We start from the raw sequence: 19,949 nt of genomic DNA, 5'->3' as shown, positions 1-19,949 counted from the left end.
AGTGAGTGCCTTGCACTCAGTGTATTACATGTAAATTCCTGCTTATCTGTGTGTGATCTCCCCACTGGACTATGAAAGCAAGTCCTAAGTCTCATTCCTGGTTTGATTCCCAGTGCCTAGCAGAGAGCCAGACATATACTTTGTACTCTTTAAACATTTTGTAAATAAATGTGTGTTTTTACCTGGCCATATTATTCAGCCTTTATGTAAGCCCTGGGAGGAAGACATTTTACATTATCGTCACTTTATAGAAATGTAGTTCAGACATATTTCCGAAGTCACAATGTTTAGCCAAGTCTCCTAACTTTCAAGTGTAGTGCTTTTTTGGCACTAACACCCTGTAGTCAGCACATGGAGAAAAAGTAGAAAGTTGTCATTTTCTCCCCAATATTATATCTCTTTCTCTTGATAACCATTACTGTTGTCATTCTGGTATACACACTTCTCCCACTTGGCCAATGTATTTGGGGAAAGCTCATTTCACCCCTGGCTCTGCATCCCTGGAGAGTAATCTGCATAATCCCACCTCCTGGCCACAGTTATTGGTACAGGGATGAGCACGTGACCTGTTCTAGGCCAACTGGGACTTGGAATATTGGAGGTCTTCTGGTTGCCTCTAGGAGATAAGCATGTTGGTACTACTGAGATGGGTCCAGGAAGGAGTCCTTCCATGTCTTGCAGAAGGTGTACAAGATGAAACAGCCTTAAAATAAGGTAATGGTACAAATGGCAAAAGGATTAGGAAGTCTCATCTTTGAAACAAACTAACCCTAAAGCCTTTTCAATTATGTTAGCCAATGAATCACCTTTGCTGGTAAAGGCAGTTTGAGTTTTCTGTAACTGGTAACTGAAGCTATCCGAAAGGACACAAAATGAAAGGAGGCATAGAGAGGAAAACTAGGGAGACTCAAGGTGTAATGGGCTTATGCAAAAGATCTAAATAAACACGAAAGATACATTTAGGAACATTCTGAGTAAGTCAGTCAGGGTGACATTAACTTTCAGTCATATGGTAAATAAATACTAGGGACAAACTGTAGTACCTGATAAATATAATTAACACTGTTGTATGTTAGGGTTGAAAGTTAAGAGAGTAAATCCTGCAGGTTCTCATCACAAGGAAAAAAATTTTTTCTATTTCTTTAATCTTGTATCTGTATGAGATGATGGATGTTCACTAAGCTTATTGTAGTAATCATTTCATGATGTATGTAAGTCAATCTATTATGCTGGATGTCTTAAACTTACCCAGTGCTGTATGTCAATTATATCTCAATAAAAGTGGAAAAAAATTAAGGGACCATTGAGGTAAACTCAGGAAAGACTGACAAAAACAAAATATTTTGTATATGTTGTATATATTCTCAGCCTTGGCCTTTGTACCCCCAACCTACTAACAAAACGGAATTTTGCCTTTACCTCCTCACCTGCGGATTTCTTCAATGTGGCTCTGGAGCTTCTGTGATAAAGAATTGGGAGAAATTTAAGAGGCATGTGGGAAAGAGGATGGGTATCGGGAGGTCTGGGTTAAATAGGGAGCAAGAGATTGAGGGAGGAACTCCAGAGCGCTAATGGGAAATAAGACAATGAAAGTGGAGAAGAGAATGTTAAGGAGAGTTTCTATGCCATGAGTTGGAGACTGTCCAGAGACATAGCAGTTCAATACAATACTTGATTCTGGACTGGATCCATTTTAATAAAGGACTTCACTGTAACAATTGATTAAACTTGAATGAGGGGGTCTGAGAATTAGATGGTAATAAAGTATCAATATTAAATTCCTGGTTTTTGATGGTTGCATTTTGTGTTCATAGGAGAATGTACTTATAGGATGTTGGCAAGTTACTTTCCCATGGTTTACTTGGGAGAAAAAATGTTTTGCACTGTATGTGTAACTTTTCCGTTGATTTCTGCAATTTCTATAAATATGAATTTTCAAAATTAAAAAAGATATTGTACAAGTAAAAAGCTTTTAAGGGACACAAGTCGTGCAGCCATTATGGAAAACAGTATGGAGTTTCCTTAAAAAACTAAAAATAGACTTACCATATGATCTAGCAATCCCACTCCTGGGCATATATCCAGAGGAATCTGTAACTTGTAAAGATACATGCACCCCAATGTTCACAGCAGCACTGTTGATAATAGCCAAGACATAGAAACAACCTAAATTGACAGATGATTAGATAGAAAATTTGTGGTATGTTTATAGAATGAAATACTACTCAGCCATAAAAAAGAAAAAAGTAATGCCATTTATAGCAACATGGATGGACCTGGAGATTGTCACACTAAGGGAAGTAAGCCAGAAAGGGAAAGAAAAATACCATGTGATATCACTAATATGTGGAATCTAAAAAAAAACACAAATTAACTTATTTACAAAACAGAAACAAACAGACATAGAAAACAAACTTATGGTTACTAGAGGGAAAAGGGGGTGGAAAAGGATAAATTAGGAGTTCGAGATTTGTAGATACTAACTACTGTATATAAAATAGATAAACACAAGTTTCTACTGTTTAGCACAGGGAACTTTATTCAATATCTTGTAGTAACCTATAATGAAAAGAATATGAAAAAGAATATACATATACATATATATATACATATGACTGAAATATTATGCTGTACACCAGAAATTGACACAACATTGTAAACTGACTATACTTCAATTTAAAAAAAAGAGATACAAGTCAAAATTAGAATGATTTCTTGATTACTTTGGATAACTGGAAAGTATTTCCTTGTATGAGTTGTTATTCAGAAACTAGGTTCTAAGATTTTTTTGGCTGTAGCCAGTTGATTCTAAAGAATGTGTTAACAGTATTAAGTCTGAAAAAAGGGGAGTCAAGAGAGTGAAAAATTGTCAGTATATGCACCATAGAGTCAGGAGCTTTCTGAGAATAAGTTGGAGAGAAGAGAGAGAAAGCTTTTGTTCATCAGATGACCAAACTATTCTGGACTGAATCCATGTTTACCAAACAACTCTCTGGCTACAAGTTGGTTTTCCAGTTGTTGCAATTTTCTTGGCAATTAAATTCTTACATAAATAAATCAATTACCAAGTTGCTTTGTTTGTTTCTCATAAGTCTAATTAGCCATGAGGAATCTGTGCCTCTGAATCTGCTCACCTCTGGGTACACTTGAAAAGTCAATTCTAATGTGATGCCACAGAGATAACTCTGTAAAGCCCTGTCTGATGGCCTGCTGGCTTCTGTCATTGCCACCTCTAGATCAATCCTCCTCTTTGTTATTTTTTGTGTTTGGGGGGGGGGTGGAGGGAGGTAATTAGGTTTATTTATTTATTTATTTTTAGAGGAGGTACTGTGGCTCAAACCCAGGACCTCCTGCATGCTAAGCATGTGCTCTACCATTTGAGCTATACCTTCCCCCTCTCCTCTTTGTTATTGACCAGAGTATTTATTCTTTAGAAACTTGTGCTCTACAGTTTAAAAAGAAATCCAAAAATTTCAAGCCTGGGGAGTGATTTTGCAGAGCTTCTTCAGCTTTCCTTGTGGTACTTTTTTTTGTACAGTGTGGATATATTAGATACACATTTTCTACCTCCCATAAGTTAGTAGATTAAGGAAATAAAGTTGAATGAGCCTAAGTTTGGTATCTTGACTTTCTGAAAAATTAAAAAAAATTTTTTTTGTTTTTGTTTAATTTCATGTAGGAAAGCTTTCTGGAGTGGGAGCCAGTTCTGTTCAATTAGCTTTAGAGAGCACACAGAACATACCATGTTCAAGAGTATTTAATAAATCCTATTTTTTACTGAGTCATTCTGCATCCGAAACCTCTTGTTCTCTTGAACCACTTGACTATCTTTCCCTCTGCTTTCACTGTCAAACCTCCTTAAGGCCAACATCCTCATTTAAGCCACTATCCTATCATAACTAGACTAATGCCGTATAGTTTTTCCTGCTTACTCCCCTCCATCTGTCCTATGCATATTCATTTCACTAAAACACATATTTATTGAGAATTTACCATATGCCAACCCTTGACTTATCCTAACACAGACCCAAGTCCGGCCTTTCTTTATCATTTAACCTCCTAAAGCATTGTTTTGCAAATGTCACTGTGTGTGCAAAAAATCTGTAATGTCTATTCATTAAAGTCAAAGCTTCTTAACCTGAATTCTATGGCCCTTAATTTTATTTTAACTTCATCTCCCAATATTTTATTCAGTCCTACCTCTCCAAAGTGGTCTGCTCCTCCTTCCTTAAACAATCCACTTATATGCGGATCTCCAAGTCCTTGTACCCTCCACCACTTAGTTTTGTCGTACCTGGCGTGCTTTTCCTTACTCCTTTTTATTTAATTAATAACTTGATTCATTCTACAGATACTTGTTGAGAATCTACTAAGTGCCCAGCTACTTCAGGAAAAAGATATTCTTCCATTTCCTCTAGAAAGTCTTTCATTTTCTACAATTTTCTAATTTCAAGTGTCATTTACTTAGCACAGAACAATGTGGTAGAAAGAGCTTGAGTCTGGCCCAGGAAAACTGGGATTTAACCTCGAGCACAGATTCGTTGTGTAACCTTGGGTGAATCACTGTTCTGTCTGTTTCCTGGCAGGGGCAATTTTCAGCTCTAATAAACCTGGCCAGGAGGCAGCAAACCATGCTCAGGACCAAATCCGACCCACCACTTGTTTTTGTATGAACCCTGAACTAAGAATGGTTTTCACTTTTTAAAATAGTTGGTAAAGGATGCAAAGAATATTTTGTGACAGGTGACAATTATGTGCCATTCAAATTTGTGCCCCAAAGTTTTATTTGCACATGGTCACGCCCATTTACTTACTAAATTACAACACAAATTTCATGGCCCGCCAAACTCCAAATTTCACTACTAGCCCGCACAGAAAAAGCTTGCTAATACCCGTCCTGGACTTCTGCCAGGACTGAGGTATCTACCTGGGTCAATGCTTAGGCCTCTGTGTGGGCTCACTCATTAGACTACGAGCCCTTATCTGCTTCCTCTGAGTGTGCTGCCTGGTTCACAGTAAGCTAAAACACCGGCTGCTGCAGGGATGCTCATTTACTAGGGAGGCAGGAAAATGATGATTTAAGAGTCATATGGGTTGAAATCCCGACAGCTGGAGAAAGTTTATTCCCCTCTCTGTCCCTCAGTTTCCTCCTCTGTGGAATGAAGGTGCAAGGAGGCCTGGTAGTGAGAACAGAATGAGATAAGATGTGGGAAGCACTTCGTCAGGTGTTATCAATCTTTCCCTGACTCCACGCGAGGAAGCACTGCGAGCCAGGCGGTGCGCGGGAGCAGCGCTGGGACGCGCAGAGTCTGCCCCGCGGGCGGCGCTGGGACCTGGGCGCGCGTCGCGCGCAGCTGTCAATCAAGGCCGCCGTGGGGCGGGGCGGGGCGGCGCTTCCGCCTGCGCGTGGCCGTGCCGGGCCGCTCGGCGGCGCCCGGGACAGTCGGGAACCGCGCCCGCACCCGCCGGCCGCGCGGCCGGACCCGGGGGCGATGGAGCTGGAGCCCGAGCTGCTGCTGCAAGAGGCCCGTGAGAACGTGGAGGCGGCGCAGAGCTACCGGCGGGAGCTGGGCCAGAGGCTGCAGGGGCTGCGGGAGGCGCGGAGGCAGGTCGGAGGGCCGCGCCCGAAGGGGCGCTGCGGGTCCCGGGGAGGGCGCGGGGTGCCCGGCGGTGGGCGACGGAACGGAGGGCTCCGAGGGGTGGGAGCGTTTGGAAACTCTGAAGGAAGAAGGAATGGGTCTCTGAAGGTGAGGGAGACCTAGCAGGGTCTGGAATCCGGGAGGTGGGTTCTGCGCGGGGGTCGGGGGGGAGGGGGTCTTTAGGGAAAGAGGCAAGTTTGAGGGGTGGAGAGTGAGGGGCGTTACCTAAACTGTGTGGGGCGGTGATGGGGATGGGGTGGGGCCGAGGTTGGGGAGCGCGAGGGACTAGAGCAAAATCCCAGGGCGTCACAGAGGGTAGTGAAGATTGAGAGTTGGGGGAGGTGGAGATTCTTTGGAAAACCTGCCATATGGATGGAGACTGGTTTTAGAGAGCTTGAGGGGAATGCGAGGCAGTGACCTGGGAAAAGATGAAAGTGGAAGCAAAATGGACATTGGAAGGGGAGAACTAGAGAGAGAGATGGAGTAGCTGTAGGGTTAACACTAAATGAATGGAATCAATGTCTGAAAGTAGCGCTTAATATCTCATGTGATTTTGAATGCATTAAAAGATCATTTAGCGTGATCCCATTCTAGATAGTTTAGAATTTCAGGTGAAGCTGTGTTGGAAGGGCAAAAGAAGGAAAATGAAACCCTGGAGGGCTCAAATACAAAAGTGTAGGGGAATGGAAAAACAGATTTAAAGAGAGAAGTGCTGAAAGAAGATACATATGCCTTCAAGTGACAGCAGTTATCTGTTCCCTGGGGACATGGTTATCAAAGATATGGGAAAGCCACCTGGTTTTGCTACACCGTGGAACATAAACAGAAAAAGATATAACCCCACTGCAAATGTGTAGCTGGACAGATAATCCTCCAGCTACTATTAATTCAGGTGCTTAATGCATGCTTTTTTAGTCAGTGGGATTCCATCTGAGTGGGATCATTTGAGGGAGTGAGAATCCATTTATCACTGAGTAGGATGTTTTCTGCATCACACTTGTTATCAGTCTGTATTGTCATCCCGGTAACTCCCATGCTGCGTAGAATCTGAAAATGTACAACTGGCAGAGTAGTGCTGTGGTAACCGTGCCTTTGGATATTTTCATCATTAGGGATGCTCAACATGCTTTAGGTTTTATATCTTTAAAAATTCTTGTAGATTTTAAATGTAGGCCAGGCATCATTTGTAGTTTAGCAGCAAAGCTGGGAGCAAAATCTAGGTATGGTGATCCTGATTTGACAAATGCTTTTCAAGGCCTTCCAACACATTCATCATGATTTCCACTTGAAAACATCTGCATTATTTTTCCTGCTATTTTGAAATAGAGATTCTCAGGGGGGAGGGTATAGCTCAAGTGGTGGAGTGCATGCTTAGCACGCATGAGGTCCTAGGTTCAATCCCCAGTACCTCCTCTAAAAATAAATTAGTAAACCTAATTACCATCTCCCCCCAAAAAAGACTAACAACAACAACAAAAAAGAAATAGAGGTTCTCAATCTAGGACATGTTTTAAAAGAGATTGAAGTGTCTCTTATTATATGGTTAATGTTTCAACCAGTTAAGGTACCTTATATATGAGCAAGACTATTGCTTAACTGCATCAACAATTAAGAAACAGTAGGGTTGAAACTAAATGAATAAACTTAGCACCTGGGAGTAGTATTTAAGTAATTGATCTTGAACGTGTGCTATTGAACAGAGTGAAAAATAATTCAGTATGATCCCATCCTAAACGGTTTAGTATTCAATGTCCAAACCTACATTTTAAATTCTGTGTATGATAGCTTAAATAGAGGGCATACTTTCCTATAATTTAGTGGACTTTGGCATGGAGTTTCATTTTGTTTTTGAGGCCTGTTGTCTTCGGGGCTTGAGACAGAAAACACTAAGAGAACATCCATTCCACTTAGGTTCTTGATGACACTGCCTTCTGACTACACTGTAGCTCTCGTGAACTGGAATGTATTTTGTGCCAGTTACAACAGCTTCTCGTTCTAAAAGTTTTGATTCTTCCTGAAAGCTAATTCTAGTGCAAGGTACACATTTGGGTTTGTGGACAAAGTCCTCTGTCAACTTGCGTTTTAAGAAAGGTCTTTGTTACAAAAATGTTATCAAAATAAGCAGCTGCTTTTGCTTAGTGGTTTGGATATTTTTAGGGTTCCAGTCATTTTCAGAGTAACTACATGAAATATACGGCTTTTTAGTCAAAGATTTTGCATGGGGCAAGGATGAGACAGCCAAGAAGGAGGATGGTTCTTTTGTGTAAGTTTTTTACTTGCTGATTTTATTTCCTTTTGGCATACGACTTTTTAACTTTTATTTATTTATTTATATTTTTTGTGGGGGAGAGAGGTAGTTAGTTTTACGTTATTTATTTTTAACTTAAGTGCTAGGGATTGAAACTAGGACTTCGTGCTTGCTAAGCAGGCGCTCTACCACTGAGCTATACCCTCCCCCCGGCATATGACTTTTTTACTGATATATAATTTACATACCATAAAATTCATGCCTTAAAATGTACAATTCAGGAGTTTTTAGTGTACTTGCAAAGTTGTGCATCCATCACCACTTATTCCAAAGCATTTTCATCACCTGCAAAAGAAACCCCACACCTGTTAGCTGTCATTCTCCCAGCCCCTGATAACCACTAAACTACTTTGTGTCTCTGTTTGGACTTGACTATTTTTGACATGTCATATGAATGGAATCATACTGTATGTGGCCCCTTGTGCCTAGCTTCTTTGACTTAGGCATAATGTTTTCAGGGTTCATCCATGCGGCAGTGTGTATCAGCACTGCAGTCCTTTTTATGGCTGAGTAATACTCCTTGTATGGATATACTACATTTTATTTATCCAACCATCAGCTGATAGACACTTGGGTTATTTTTGCCGTTGGCTATTGTGAATAATGTTGCTGTGAACATTCATGTACAAGTTCTCATGTGGACATGTTTTCAATTCTTCTAGTATATGCTCAAGCATTGCTGGGTCATGTGGTAACTTAGTTGAACGTTTTCAAGAACTCTTGGCATACTTTGTATCTTTGCTGTTGTTTCTTACTCTTTAAAAATCTCTCATGAAATTTGCCCTTAGGAAATCATGTCTGTGAAAGCTTAGAAGGAACAAGAGTAACAATCTTTTAAGTCATTTTGTCAAAAACAACTGCCAGCATGTAGCAGTTTCTCCTCTTGTGGTTAAGTTTTAGCCCTACCCTCTGTCTTGAGAGAAAAGGAAGTTCTATGTAGGAAAGAAGGGTAGTCTGTAACTCTTACTCTTGGAATAAGTTAAAGTCTCAAGAGATACTCATTGTCTTCAGGAAATCAGATAATGTTTATAGCCAGCCTGGCCTAACTGATGTTGAAATCATTAAGAATAGTTCTTTATAGCTCCCTGGAATCCTTGGTACTAAGATGTAAATACAAAAGAAGTTAACTCCCACTCTCCTTAAATACTCATTTGTTCATTCACTCAATAAATATGTATTGGGTGCCTCCTGTGGGTCAGAGATAGTTCTAGGTCCTAGAAATACTGTGATCAGGGAAACAGACCACTGCTCTCATGGATTTACTCTTTCCTTTGGTGGCTAATCATTACTCTTCCCCCTAAAAACAAAACAAATAGGAGAAACCTAAATTCTTGTATATTCACTTTTAGATTTCACTTCCATTATGTTTTTTCTCACTTGTTTATTTCTATAGGGTTGACTTTCCTGCTTGTTCTAAGTTGAGATAGCTAATCAAGATGTCAGACAGTACTTCTCAGCAATAAAGAAATAGTAAAATAATGCCATTTGCAGCAACATGGGTGGACCTAGAGATCATCATTCTAAGTGAAGAAAGCCGGAGAAAGAGAAGTACCATATGATATCACTTGTATGTGGAATCTGAAAAATAAGAAAAAAAGACAAATGAACTTATTTACAAAACAGAAACAGACTCGTAGACATAGAAAACAAACTTATAGTTATGGGAGTGGGGGAAGGGATAAATTGGGAGTTCGAGATTTGCAGATACTAATTACTATGTATGAAATAGATAAACAAGTTTCTACTGTATAGCACAGGAAACTATATTCAATATCATGTAGTAACCTATAATTAAAAAGAACATGAAAATGGATATGTGTATGTATATGTATGACTGGACTATTATGCTGTACACCAGAAATTGACACACCGTTGTAAACCGACTACTTCAATTAAAAAAAAAAGATGTCAGTGATGTCAGCTGGCCAGTCAGATACGTCTCACCGAGTGACACTAGGTGGATGACTTTGCCACTGTCTGGGGCCTAGTCCTTAATTTTTACAGGTCCAGAAACTCCATCTCTGTACATTATCAAAGGCGAATTAGTTTGAGGTACTGGAGGTGCCAACAGTACTAGTGTTCTCGACTGTGTACAGTTATTGTTCAGTCTATAAAATGATTGTGTTGGCCTTCATGCGTTAGTGTGGTCCAGTGTCTCTCAGGGCATGGACAAGAGCATGTCTTTGCTCTTTCAGAGTAAAGGGCCAGATCTTGGTACCTAATTAAGATACTCTTTGGTTAGGACCCTGCCCAGCTGTGGCCAGTGGTGTCCTTTTGATCCTTGCTACTGCAAGCGTGGGCCATGACCGCAGCCGTAGTATTATGACCAGAGAGCTTGTGAAGAATGCAGGAATCAGGCCCCACCTAGACCTACTGGATCATCATTGGCACCTTAACGAGATCACCAGGTGTGACGTGTGTGCCCATTGAAAACTGAGGCACACTGCCTTAGAGTATACCAGTAGCGCTTCACTAGCTCTCTACCAGTTTCTGTAGTTTAAACCATAGGTGTGCTGTTGTAAATTGCTGTGGTTCATCCTCAAGATTAAAACAGTTTGAAACAGCATAGGTTTGTTAATTACGCAATGACAGACAAGTGAATAACTGACAGTCTCAAGCCAGCGCTTGTCCTCGTATGTCTTAACACCTGTAGTGTGGCCATTTGTGTCTCATAGTATTTTGTTTTGGATTTTTTAATAGTTGATTGCAGATAATTTTTTTGATGTTTTAATTAGGAATCTTGATATTTCTAATGCACGATACCAGGTTCTCTGTAGATTGTTATTCCTACAGGATTTGAAAACACATACCATGCTAGTTAAAGACCGGAACAGATAGAGGACTCAGCAGGGGAAAAAAAAAGTTATTTCAGAAAACCAGGGCAGGAAGTCTTAGTAGCTCAGCAAAGAAAGCTATTATTGCTTCTTTTATCTCCCACTTCCCCTTCTGATACCCATTTTCAAAACAGTCCAAAAATCTGTTTGAAAATAATTTGTTACTGCAGTGGTAATTAAAATGTCCCTATTATAGCGTCCTGAGAAGAGATTAAATCTAGGGCTGGGGAGAGCCAAGAACAGATGAAATAGTTTGAGAATAACCCATAATTCTACTTCTTACAGACAACCACTGTTAACATTTTGGTGTATCCTTCTAAACATATTATTTTGCCAAATTGAAAGATTACTGTATATGCAACTTCGTATCTGGGCTTTTTGTTGTTGTTGTTAACATTATATCGTAAGCATGTTTTATGAAACATTTCCCATGTATGGTCTAATTTTTAATGCAGAGGTGCATCGTCTATCACATAGGTGCTTAGGGAGCATTTGTTGGTGGTGTGCTGATACGTGACTCAGAAATGCCAAAATACTGGAAGCAAAGCTCTACAAGCAAAACTGAATAACCACCAAAGGGGAAGAAAGCTGCACGTGTATTTGTGTGCAAAGGACTGCATGTTTACGCTGGCTATTCGATTATCTTTTCTCGAACAAATCTTTTCACAAATTGTCTTTAAATACAACACTCTGAAAGCTGCTGCTTGTTGAGTCCAAACCCCACTTGAAATATAGTAGGATATAAAAGGGAGTTAAAGCAAGCATTTGGAATCAATCATGTTAAACTCAGGGATGTTCGTTGAAAAGTGTGTGTCACAGAGGTACCCAATTTCTCTCTGTGTAGACAAAGGTTTTTCAATGTAGAGTGTAATGTATATATAATTTTAATAGAGAAGAATATTCTTGTTACTAGACATCTGGTAAATAATATGGTTAGTTTGTGATCTAAAAAGCTAAACAAAGTAGGACAGGCTTGTACTACTGAGGGGTATTCATGGATCACTTTTATTTGCAGTTATTACTCTTAATTCCTGCTTGTTCCTGTCATGAGAACTTGAGAAAACTTAACTTTCCTGACCCCTCATTTTCCTATCTATACAGTGACAGTAGTACCTACTTTACTTGGCCAATGTGGGCATTAAAATGAGAAATGTACTTAAAATGTTTCACTGTATTTAAAATGTTTAGCCCAATGCTTGGGACATACGAACTGCTTAATAAATGTTAACCATAATAATAATACCACCAAATACTGTCGTTATTCAAGGTGACCTCCCCTACTTCTCCAAGTGGCAACTTATTCTTTAACTATCTCCTACTTTCTTTCCCAGCAGAATAACCTTTTTGAGCTCTGATGGCTGTTTGTGGCTGTCCCACTTGTATAAGAATTCAGTAGTTTTAATTTTAGTTACGTCTGCTTGCAACTATCTCCTTTACTAGACTGACAGTTTTTTGAGGTCAGGATCATGCCTTATTCATCTTTCTGACCACAATTCCTGGCACATACTAGACCTTCATAAATATTAGATGAGTGCCTCTATGAATGCTGTGGGTGTGATTTTGCAGACTTTCATTTTAGCTTGTTCGTGGTCTTGCTTATATGCACCTATTCAGTGATGCAGGTAATCAAGAATTAAACATTTGTTTTGTCATACGGCTTGGTTATTTGTTGCTACATAATAAACTATGCCAAAGCATAATGGCTTAAAAAGCAATGACTTGTTTAGTATTCTGGGATTGACTGGGGCTCAGTTGGGCAGTTCCCTGGATTTTGCTGGCACCTCTCATGTAATTGCAGTCAGATGGCAGCTGAGGCTGGAATGTTCAAGATAGAATGTTCACTTCCCTGTTTGGAGCCTTATGTGGTAGCAGGACTCAACTGGACCGCTGGCATGGGTGGGCCTGGATGCCAGTCTCTCTTCCTCCTGCCCCTCACACTCTTCTCCGCCTCCCACTTTTTCTCTCAAGAAAGATAAGCATGCTGCTTTCGTGGGGCCTAATGACCCCACAAAGTGCAGAAGCGGAAGTTGCCAGGTTCTCTTAAGGCAGAGGCCTGGGACTGGCACAGCATCAGTGCCTCTCTGTAACTGTGCACGAGGGACTGCACTGCCAGGCCCCAGCCCAGCCTGTGTTCTAGGAGAGAGGTCTCTGTGAGGCTGAGTACCAGGAGCCGTGGCTCGTGGTTCGTTGGTGGTCAGTGATGTAACAGACTGCCGAATCCTATAATAAAGAGTTTCTTCTTGAAAGTTTTCAAATAAGCATTAAAAAAAAAAAAAAAGCCTTACTGTAAGAGAGACAAGAAGGAAATGTAGCAAGGCTTGTGAGTTCATCCGTGAATCCGACAATTCAAATTCTCTGCCACTTGACCAGCTTTGTGATGTGGGCAAGTTCATCTGACTCCTATGCCACTCACATGCAGATGATTTCTTCATAGGGTTGTGGTAGAGTTTAAGTGAGACCATGGGTATAACACAGTAAGTGTTCAGTAGATGGTACTGTTCCTGTATTGTTATTTTTGCCATTATTATTACTTTTAATGACTAATGTCTTAGTGTCAGTGTGAAGACAAATAGCTAATGCAGTACATTTCATACGAACCGAGAAGAAATATTTTGGTTAGCTTCTTCAATTTCAGTTGACTATTTTGTATCTTTACTTTGCCTAATTTTTTTTTTTGAATTTTAAAAATTTTTTTGCAGGGAGGTAATTAGGTTTATTTATTTATTTATTCTTAGAGGAGGTACTGGGGATTGAACTCAGGACTTTGTGTATGCTAAGCATGTACTCTACCACTTGAGCTATACTCTCCCCGCTTGTCTTTAATTTTTGATTCCTGTGTTCTTGTTAGCTAATAGTAATAGTGTTTAAAGTCAGTCTCTAATTTAAAAATAGTTTTAGTTTCTGATAAGCAAAGCAATTGGGAAAATAAATTCTTAGAGTAAACTTGGAGGATAAAAATTCCTTTCTTCTATAAAGTCATGAAAATGCATGTTTTGGAGGCAGTAGTGGAGATCCAGTTACTTAATTTCCTGAAACACACGTTATATTACTGTTATAAATAGAGCAAATGTATATTGCCACTTAAGACCAGAGATGTCTTAAAATCAGATCCTACATAGATTTTGTGACATTTTAGTAGCTGACCTCTAGAGGAAAATGTATCAGTCACTGTTGCTTTGGAGAGCTGTGAAGTATATATTTAATAGGCTTTTGCATGGCTTAGGATTCATGTATAAACTTGATTTTTTGGCATTTGGGGAAACCTGTCCTCATGTCAAAACCTAAGAAATGCAATTGCTTTGGAATTAGAGTCAACTGTAGTGGAAATTTTGTATGTACATTTTAATGGTCTGTTACAGTAGAGGTTTCAGTTCTGAATATTATTAACTAACATAAACAATGTATATTACAGTTTCCTTTTTTGAGGCCTTGTGTGTCATTTGTATTCTTCTTAAGTATACTTTGTTACACACCTTCACGGTTGTTTTGCCCTGCCCCATTGTCTATCACAGGATTCTTTATGCAAGGGCAAGAAATACATGTTACAGCAGGAAGTGTCCTCAGCCAATACAGAAGTTACCAGTTTACTGGAACTCTTTAAAATGGGGTCTGTCAGTACTAAACAGCTTGGTGCAGGGGAAAGCCCTTGGTCCTTGGAGTCAGACTGTTTCTGGCACTGGGAAGCTGTGGGGAAGGTATTCGACTTCTTTGAGCCTTGCCTTCTTCAACGTAGACAATACAGACTCGCCTCTCAGAGTTATTGGGCAACTTTATTGAGCTAACAGGGAGCACACTGGACCCTGGTACCACATCAGACACAAAGAAATTCACTCAGCAGTGAAGACCGCATTTTACAATTACTTTCATCAAAGCCAAGCAGATGATCTTGATTAGTTGCATGATTGGATTAAAGGTGACTGTGGCTTTGCATTATGAACTATTTCAGGGAAGAAAATGATGCCAAGGTAGTGTCAAGTTTGAAACAGCGGTGGTCAGGAATCTGTGAACCCAAATGGCTCAGATTAACAATGAAATTATAGGAACTGGATTTAGAAACAGTTTCTCCCTTCACTGGCCCATTTACTGCTGTGTGTTCACACACTTCCTTTTTTTTTTTTATTTTTCTTCTGAGGTTCTGAAACAAAAACAAAACGGAGTGAGGCTCTGCAGCAGCTGAAGGAGCTTTTGAATTCTTTCTAAAGAGGAAACTGACTTTACCTAACCAGTGCACTTCCTGTGTGTGCAGCGTCCGTTAAGGAGCCAGGCGGGACCTCGCTGGTATAGCTCTGGACTGCAGAGTTTCCTCTCGGTGGTGGGGGTGCGATCTGTAGTTCAGCGTTTGACATGTTGTCTTCACTTATTCTTGTGCCTGTAAGGTCTGTATGAGTCACCTGGGGATCTTACTTCCGATGCAGGTTCTGATCTAGTGGTTCTGGGTGGGGCCTGAGCATCTGCATTTCTAACAATGTTTCAGGTGATGTATCCAAATCACACCTCATTGTCTCCCTGGTTCTTTTTAAAAGGTCTTAAAGGCATACATGGTTAACTTAATTTTATTAAACAACATGTATTTGCTAGGTGCTGCTCTCAGGAATCCCACAGTTGAATGATACACCAAATCAAATACATTTTGAGTTTACCCCCAGCGTTTTTAAAATTTTGACTTGGATTTAGAAGTTCTTGAGCAAGTCTACAGAGACTAGTGAACAATTAAACTTAAATTAGGATTTCTCTTTTTCTTCATAATTAGAGGAACTCTCTTACTGCACACATACCATTGTAACTTACATTTGTGTCAAAAGGAGAAAAAATTCTTTATCTGCCCACCCCAGCCAATTAACACCCCCTCCCCATCCTTTTGTTCCCTTGTGTATCTTTGTAGTCCTTAGCATGGACATCTTTTGTTTTTGCATGGTTGAGAATATTTCTGGAAAACAATTTTGCATTCTGCTTTTTAAATTTAGTATTAGAGAATAAAAAGGAAGCTTTCTAAATTTCTCTTAACTGTTGAAATATTCTGCTTTATCCATGTTTTGATGTGTTCTTTTCTTGGTGGATTTTTCTTGGACTTCAGATACTCTTGCTAAGGTCAAGTTAGCAAAGGGGCAGGGTGGTAAACATAACATGTCATAGGAAACTAATATAATATCTGCAAAATAGAATATGTGTTTGCTTTAATTCAACTGAATGTTTGTCTTGAAGTTAGAATTTCCCTGTGAGAAAAAGGGAATTGTGTGTTATCTGTATTCCTTAAAAAAAAAAATCTAGTGTCTGTACGGGCAACTGATTTGTTTTCAAAATAGTTGTGAGTTGTAAAGATTTTCCTGTCATGTCCTAGAACAGCAATTCTTAATCTGGGCTCGGTGGACCTAGGGTAGTGTTTCTCAAAACATGGGCTACAAAATCACAAGAGTGCTTGTGAATAAGAACTCTGTCCATACACTCCTCTGGCCCCTTCTCCAAGCTGGTTCTGAGTGGAGCCCTGCAATCTGAATTATAACAGGCAGTTATTGTGATTCCTCTGCAAACCAAGTTTCAGAATTACTGCTCCGGGCAAGCCATGGTTGAGATTTGAGGGCATTTGTAATCTCTGAAATTGAATACATTTCTTTTAGTTAGGGATTATTCATTTTTCTGGGAAGAAGGTGTATAAACTTCTCATTGAGATTCACAGAGAGGACCGTGACTCAAAAAGGATGAAGTCATTGTCCCAGAGGTGTGTTTTCCTGAACATTTTCTGCCTTTTATGAGCCTTGTGGATTTTAAATAAATTCTCAGTTTTCTTTTAGCATAATAAGGGCCTTTAGTCCTTTTGTGTGTGTGTGTGTTTTTTATACTATGGCTTTTTAGTCTACCATTCTTTACTTCTTTAAAATAGAATGAATTTTAATCCCTGCTTAATATAAAATTTTTTTTGAACTGAAACATACTATTTCTAAGAGCTACTTTGTGTAGATACTACTTACTTCTACATTTATTTATTGAGAACACCGATGTGCCAGTTACTTTACCAAGTGCAGTACATAGGTTGTGTTTATTTAACCCTCACAGCAGCTCCATGAGGTGAGCATTAGTATACTCATTTGACAAATAAGGGAGTTGAGGCATGGCGTACTTAATTAACTTCACCAAACTGACATCGTCTGTGAATGAGGGGACCCATCCCGTCTCACCTGAGGGCCAGTTCTACTGCAGTTCTGCATATGCGCACAGATGACTCACATCTGGTTTATCAATAAATAGAAGGTGATGATTGTGCAGTGCCTTGAGATTATTATGCATTGATGCCTGTGGATTAGCCTTTTCCAGAGATTCTCATTCTGAGTTTTTATGTTCTTTCTTTTCAGATCAGAGAGAGTGCATCCCAGACAAGAGATGTCCTCAAACAGCATTTTAATGATTTAAAGGGAACCCTTGGGAAGCTCCTGGATGAGCGATTGGTGACCCTTTTGCAAGAGGTGGACACCATTGAACAGGAGACCATTAAACCACTAGATGACTGCCAGAAGCTGATTGAGCACGGCGTCAACACTGCAGAAGACTTAGTCCAAGAAGGTGGGAGTCTGGGGAGCCCTTTGCCCCTTTGCTGCTTTCTCAGGGTGCCAGCAGGCTTCCGGCTGTCTGCAGGGTGCTTGGGCTGTTCGTACCTTGGGGCAGTTTGTAATATAGGATGACAGGTGCACAGTGAGGTCTCCTAGGGTTAAGTGCCATCATTGTGCTAATTATAATCGTTTACAAAGTGGTAAGTGCCATTAATGTGCTAATTATAATCATTTACAAAGTAAGGAGGAGTAAATGATTTTTCTCAAATGGTTCTATGCTAATATCTCATTTACTTGTGAACACAGCAATTTTACCATCATTTTGAGTCTGTTCACATATTTTTCAAAGTGTTGATGGTTTATTGAATTTAATTTCATTGTTCCTTTTAGAAGGTTAAGGAGTAGGGTTGGTGTTTACTCCTCAAATTGTGGTGGTTCTGTTCCTTAGTCAGTTGTTTTGGTTAAAGTGTGTCCAGTTCTTGCCTTGGTTCCTTCCTGCCTTCACGTCTACCTCTGTTCCTTCCTTCCCTCCCGTAGGTCTTTGTCAGGTACATTAAATAAGAAGGTAATAGTCCTGCCCTTTCAGGTTCACAGCGCAGTGAGAGAGGCATACATGATGAGAGAGATCTAAGACCTTGTGGGAGCACAGAAAAGGAGGTGCTCAACTCTGGAACAGTATAGAATCGCTTTCCGTAGGAGGAGTTCCACTGAGTCTTAGGAAATTTATCAAGCAGACAAAGGAGGAAAAGGAGGTAAAAGAAAGTGCGACTGGAAGCAGAAATAGTCCCGAGTGAAGTGAAGAGTGTATCTGGGATGTGTTGAGGTATTTGAGGCAGCAGAATTACACAGTCAGATTTGCATTTTTTTCAAATATTTTTTATTGAGTTATAGTCATTTTACAATGCTGTGTCAAATTCCAGGGTAGAGCACAGTTTTTCAGTTATACATGAACATACATACATCCATTGTCACATTCTCTGGCTGTGAGCCACCACAAGATCCTGTATATATTTCCCTGTGCTACACAGTACAATCTTGTTTATCTATTCTACATTTTGAAATCCCAGTCCCTTCCCACCCCCCAGATTTGCATTTTTAAAACGTGACACTGCCTACCGTTCAGAGGCTGTATTAGAGGTTGTGAAGAAGCAGAATAGCTGATTAGAAAGTTGTGGCGGGAATCTGGGTGGGGAGTGATGCAGGTGAAGATGAAGCAGAGCTGGCTGTAAGATTTTTTGGAGATAGAATTATTGGTGATTTTACTGAGCAGTAAGTGTTGATTATTGGGGATTGCCTGGTTATAGGATGGAGGAGAAAGGGCAGGATTTAGGATGACCCAAAGCTGTCTGATTTTAGATGATCAGTGAGTGAATGGTGCCATTTACTGACACCACACCTGTATATATACAGGAAACGAAGGAAGAAGGTGGGTAGTTAGACAGTTGGTTTGGGGCTTGTTGAGTTTGAGGTGCTGAAGATGCCAGATGCTGGGAATGTGGGTGTGATGCTCAGGAGAAAGGTCACACCTGGAGATGTCAGTATGGCAATGAATGGTGTGTACATCCCATCTGAATCCATGGGAATAAATACAATCATCAAGAGATGGTGTTGAGAAACTTCTTTTCAGTATGAGAAGAGAAGGGAACAGAAGGTAGAGCTCTGAGGGCTGCCAACCTTTAAAAGGCAGGTAGGGAGAGGATCCAGGGAGGGAGACCACATACCATCCATTCTGCATTGAGTTCTGTGAGCGGCTTAGGATACAATGTGCGTGGCTCCCAGGTCTGTCAGTCCAACTGGAAGTTAGTCCCCTTTTTAGTCTCACTTAGACTATGGCACTAGGTGGAAGAGGGTATACCTCAGTGGTAGAGCACGTGCTTAGCATGCACGGAGTCCTAGGTTCAATCCCTAGTACCTCCATTTAAAAATAAATAAATAAAATTTTAAAAATAATAATAAAAATAGACTATGGCTCTAGTGTTATCTTTACATGCTAAATGCACTTTTGTCTTATCTTCAAGGAAAAGTGTTTATTTGCCACTGACCATAACAGTGCCTTTGAGAAAATTCTTTTTAGCACAACTGCAGAATGTCTTTCCCTGGGGGCTTAGCATTTGGAAACAAACCCAGTGACAGTTCAGCACAGGTCAAGAGTGTCTACCCATGAGGGCTGACCAGTGTTTTTATTTTAGGAAATAAATCCTTTGAGGCACATACATGTTTGTAACAGCATCTGATGCTAGAATTTTTTTTTTTTGTATACTTCAGAAATATTTCAAATTTCTTACTTTTTCCTCCCCTCCCTTCCCAAGGGCTAAAAACTTATTTATGGAATTTTGAGGATTTTGAGGCAGCGTTCAGTGTGTCTCTGTTTTCCTTTTGGTGAGGGAGAAGAGCATGTCATGTGGTCTCAGAAAAACTCGAGTGGCTCCAGGGCACATTGAGATGGAAAACAGCTCTGGTAGTGTTCTTCAGGGCTGTGGATGGACAGAGACGTCAGTCTTTTTTTTTTTTTTTTTTTTATTCCTTTATATAGTGTTTCCTTTATATGACCCTTCACCCTACTGACCGTGTCAGGGTAATATTTGCGCTGACTCCTACTAGAGTTAGTAAAGGTTCTGTAGAGGGG

The 19,949-nt window shown here is 40.1% G+C and overlaps 1 protein-coding gene across 1 annotated transcript in view; it reads left to right on the top strand.

Annotated features, from left to right (window-relative positions):
• Positions 1 to 5,405: 5,405 nt before the first annotated feature.
• The window catches only part of CRLF3 (cytokine receptor like factor 3), a 32,302-nt gene continuing 17,758 nt past the window's right edge, over positions 5,406 to 19,949 (top strand). The window contains exons 1-2 of the mRNA XM_032457677.1: positions 5,406 to 5,609; positions 17,129 to 17,336. Coding sequence (XP_032313568.1) covers positions 5,493 to 5,609; positions 17,129 to 17,336 — 325 coding nt within the window. The 5' untranslated portion in view covers positions 5,406 to 5,492. The remainder of the gene's footprint in view (positions 5,610 to 17,128; positions 17,337 to 19,949) is intronic.

The sequence above is a fragment of the Camelus ferus genome, chromosome 16, assembly GCF_009834535.1.
Source record: "Camelus ferus isolate YT-003-E chromosome 16, BCGSAC_Cfer_1.0, whole genome shotgun sequence".
Lineage (NCBI taxonomy): Eukaryota > Metazoa > Chordata > Mammalia > Artiodactyla > Camelidae > Camelus > Camelus ferus.
This window is presented reverse-complemented; position numbering and strand designations above follow the sequence as displayed.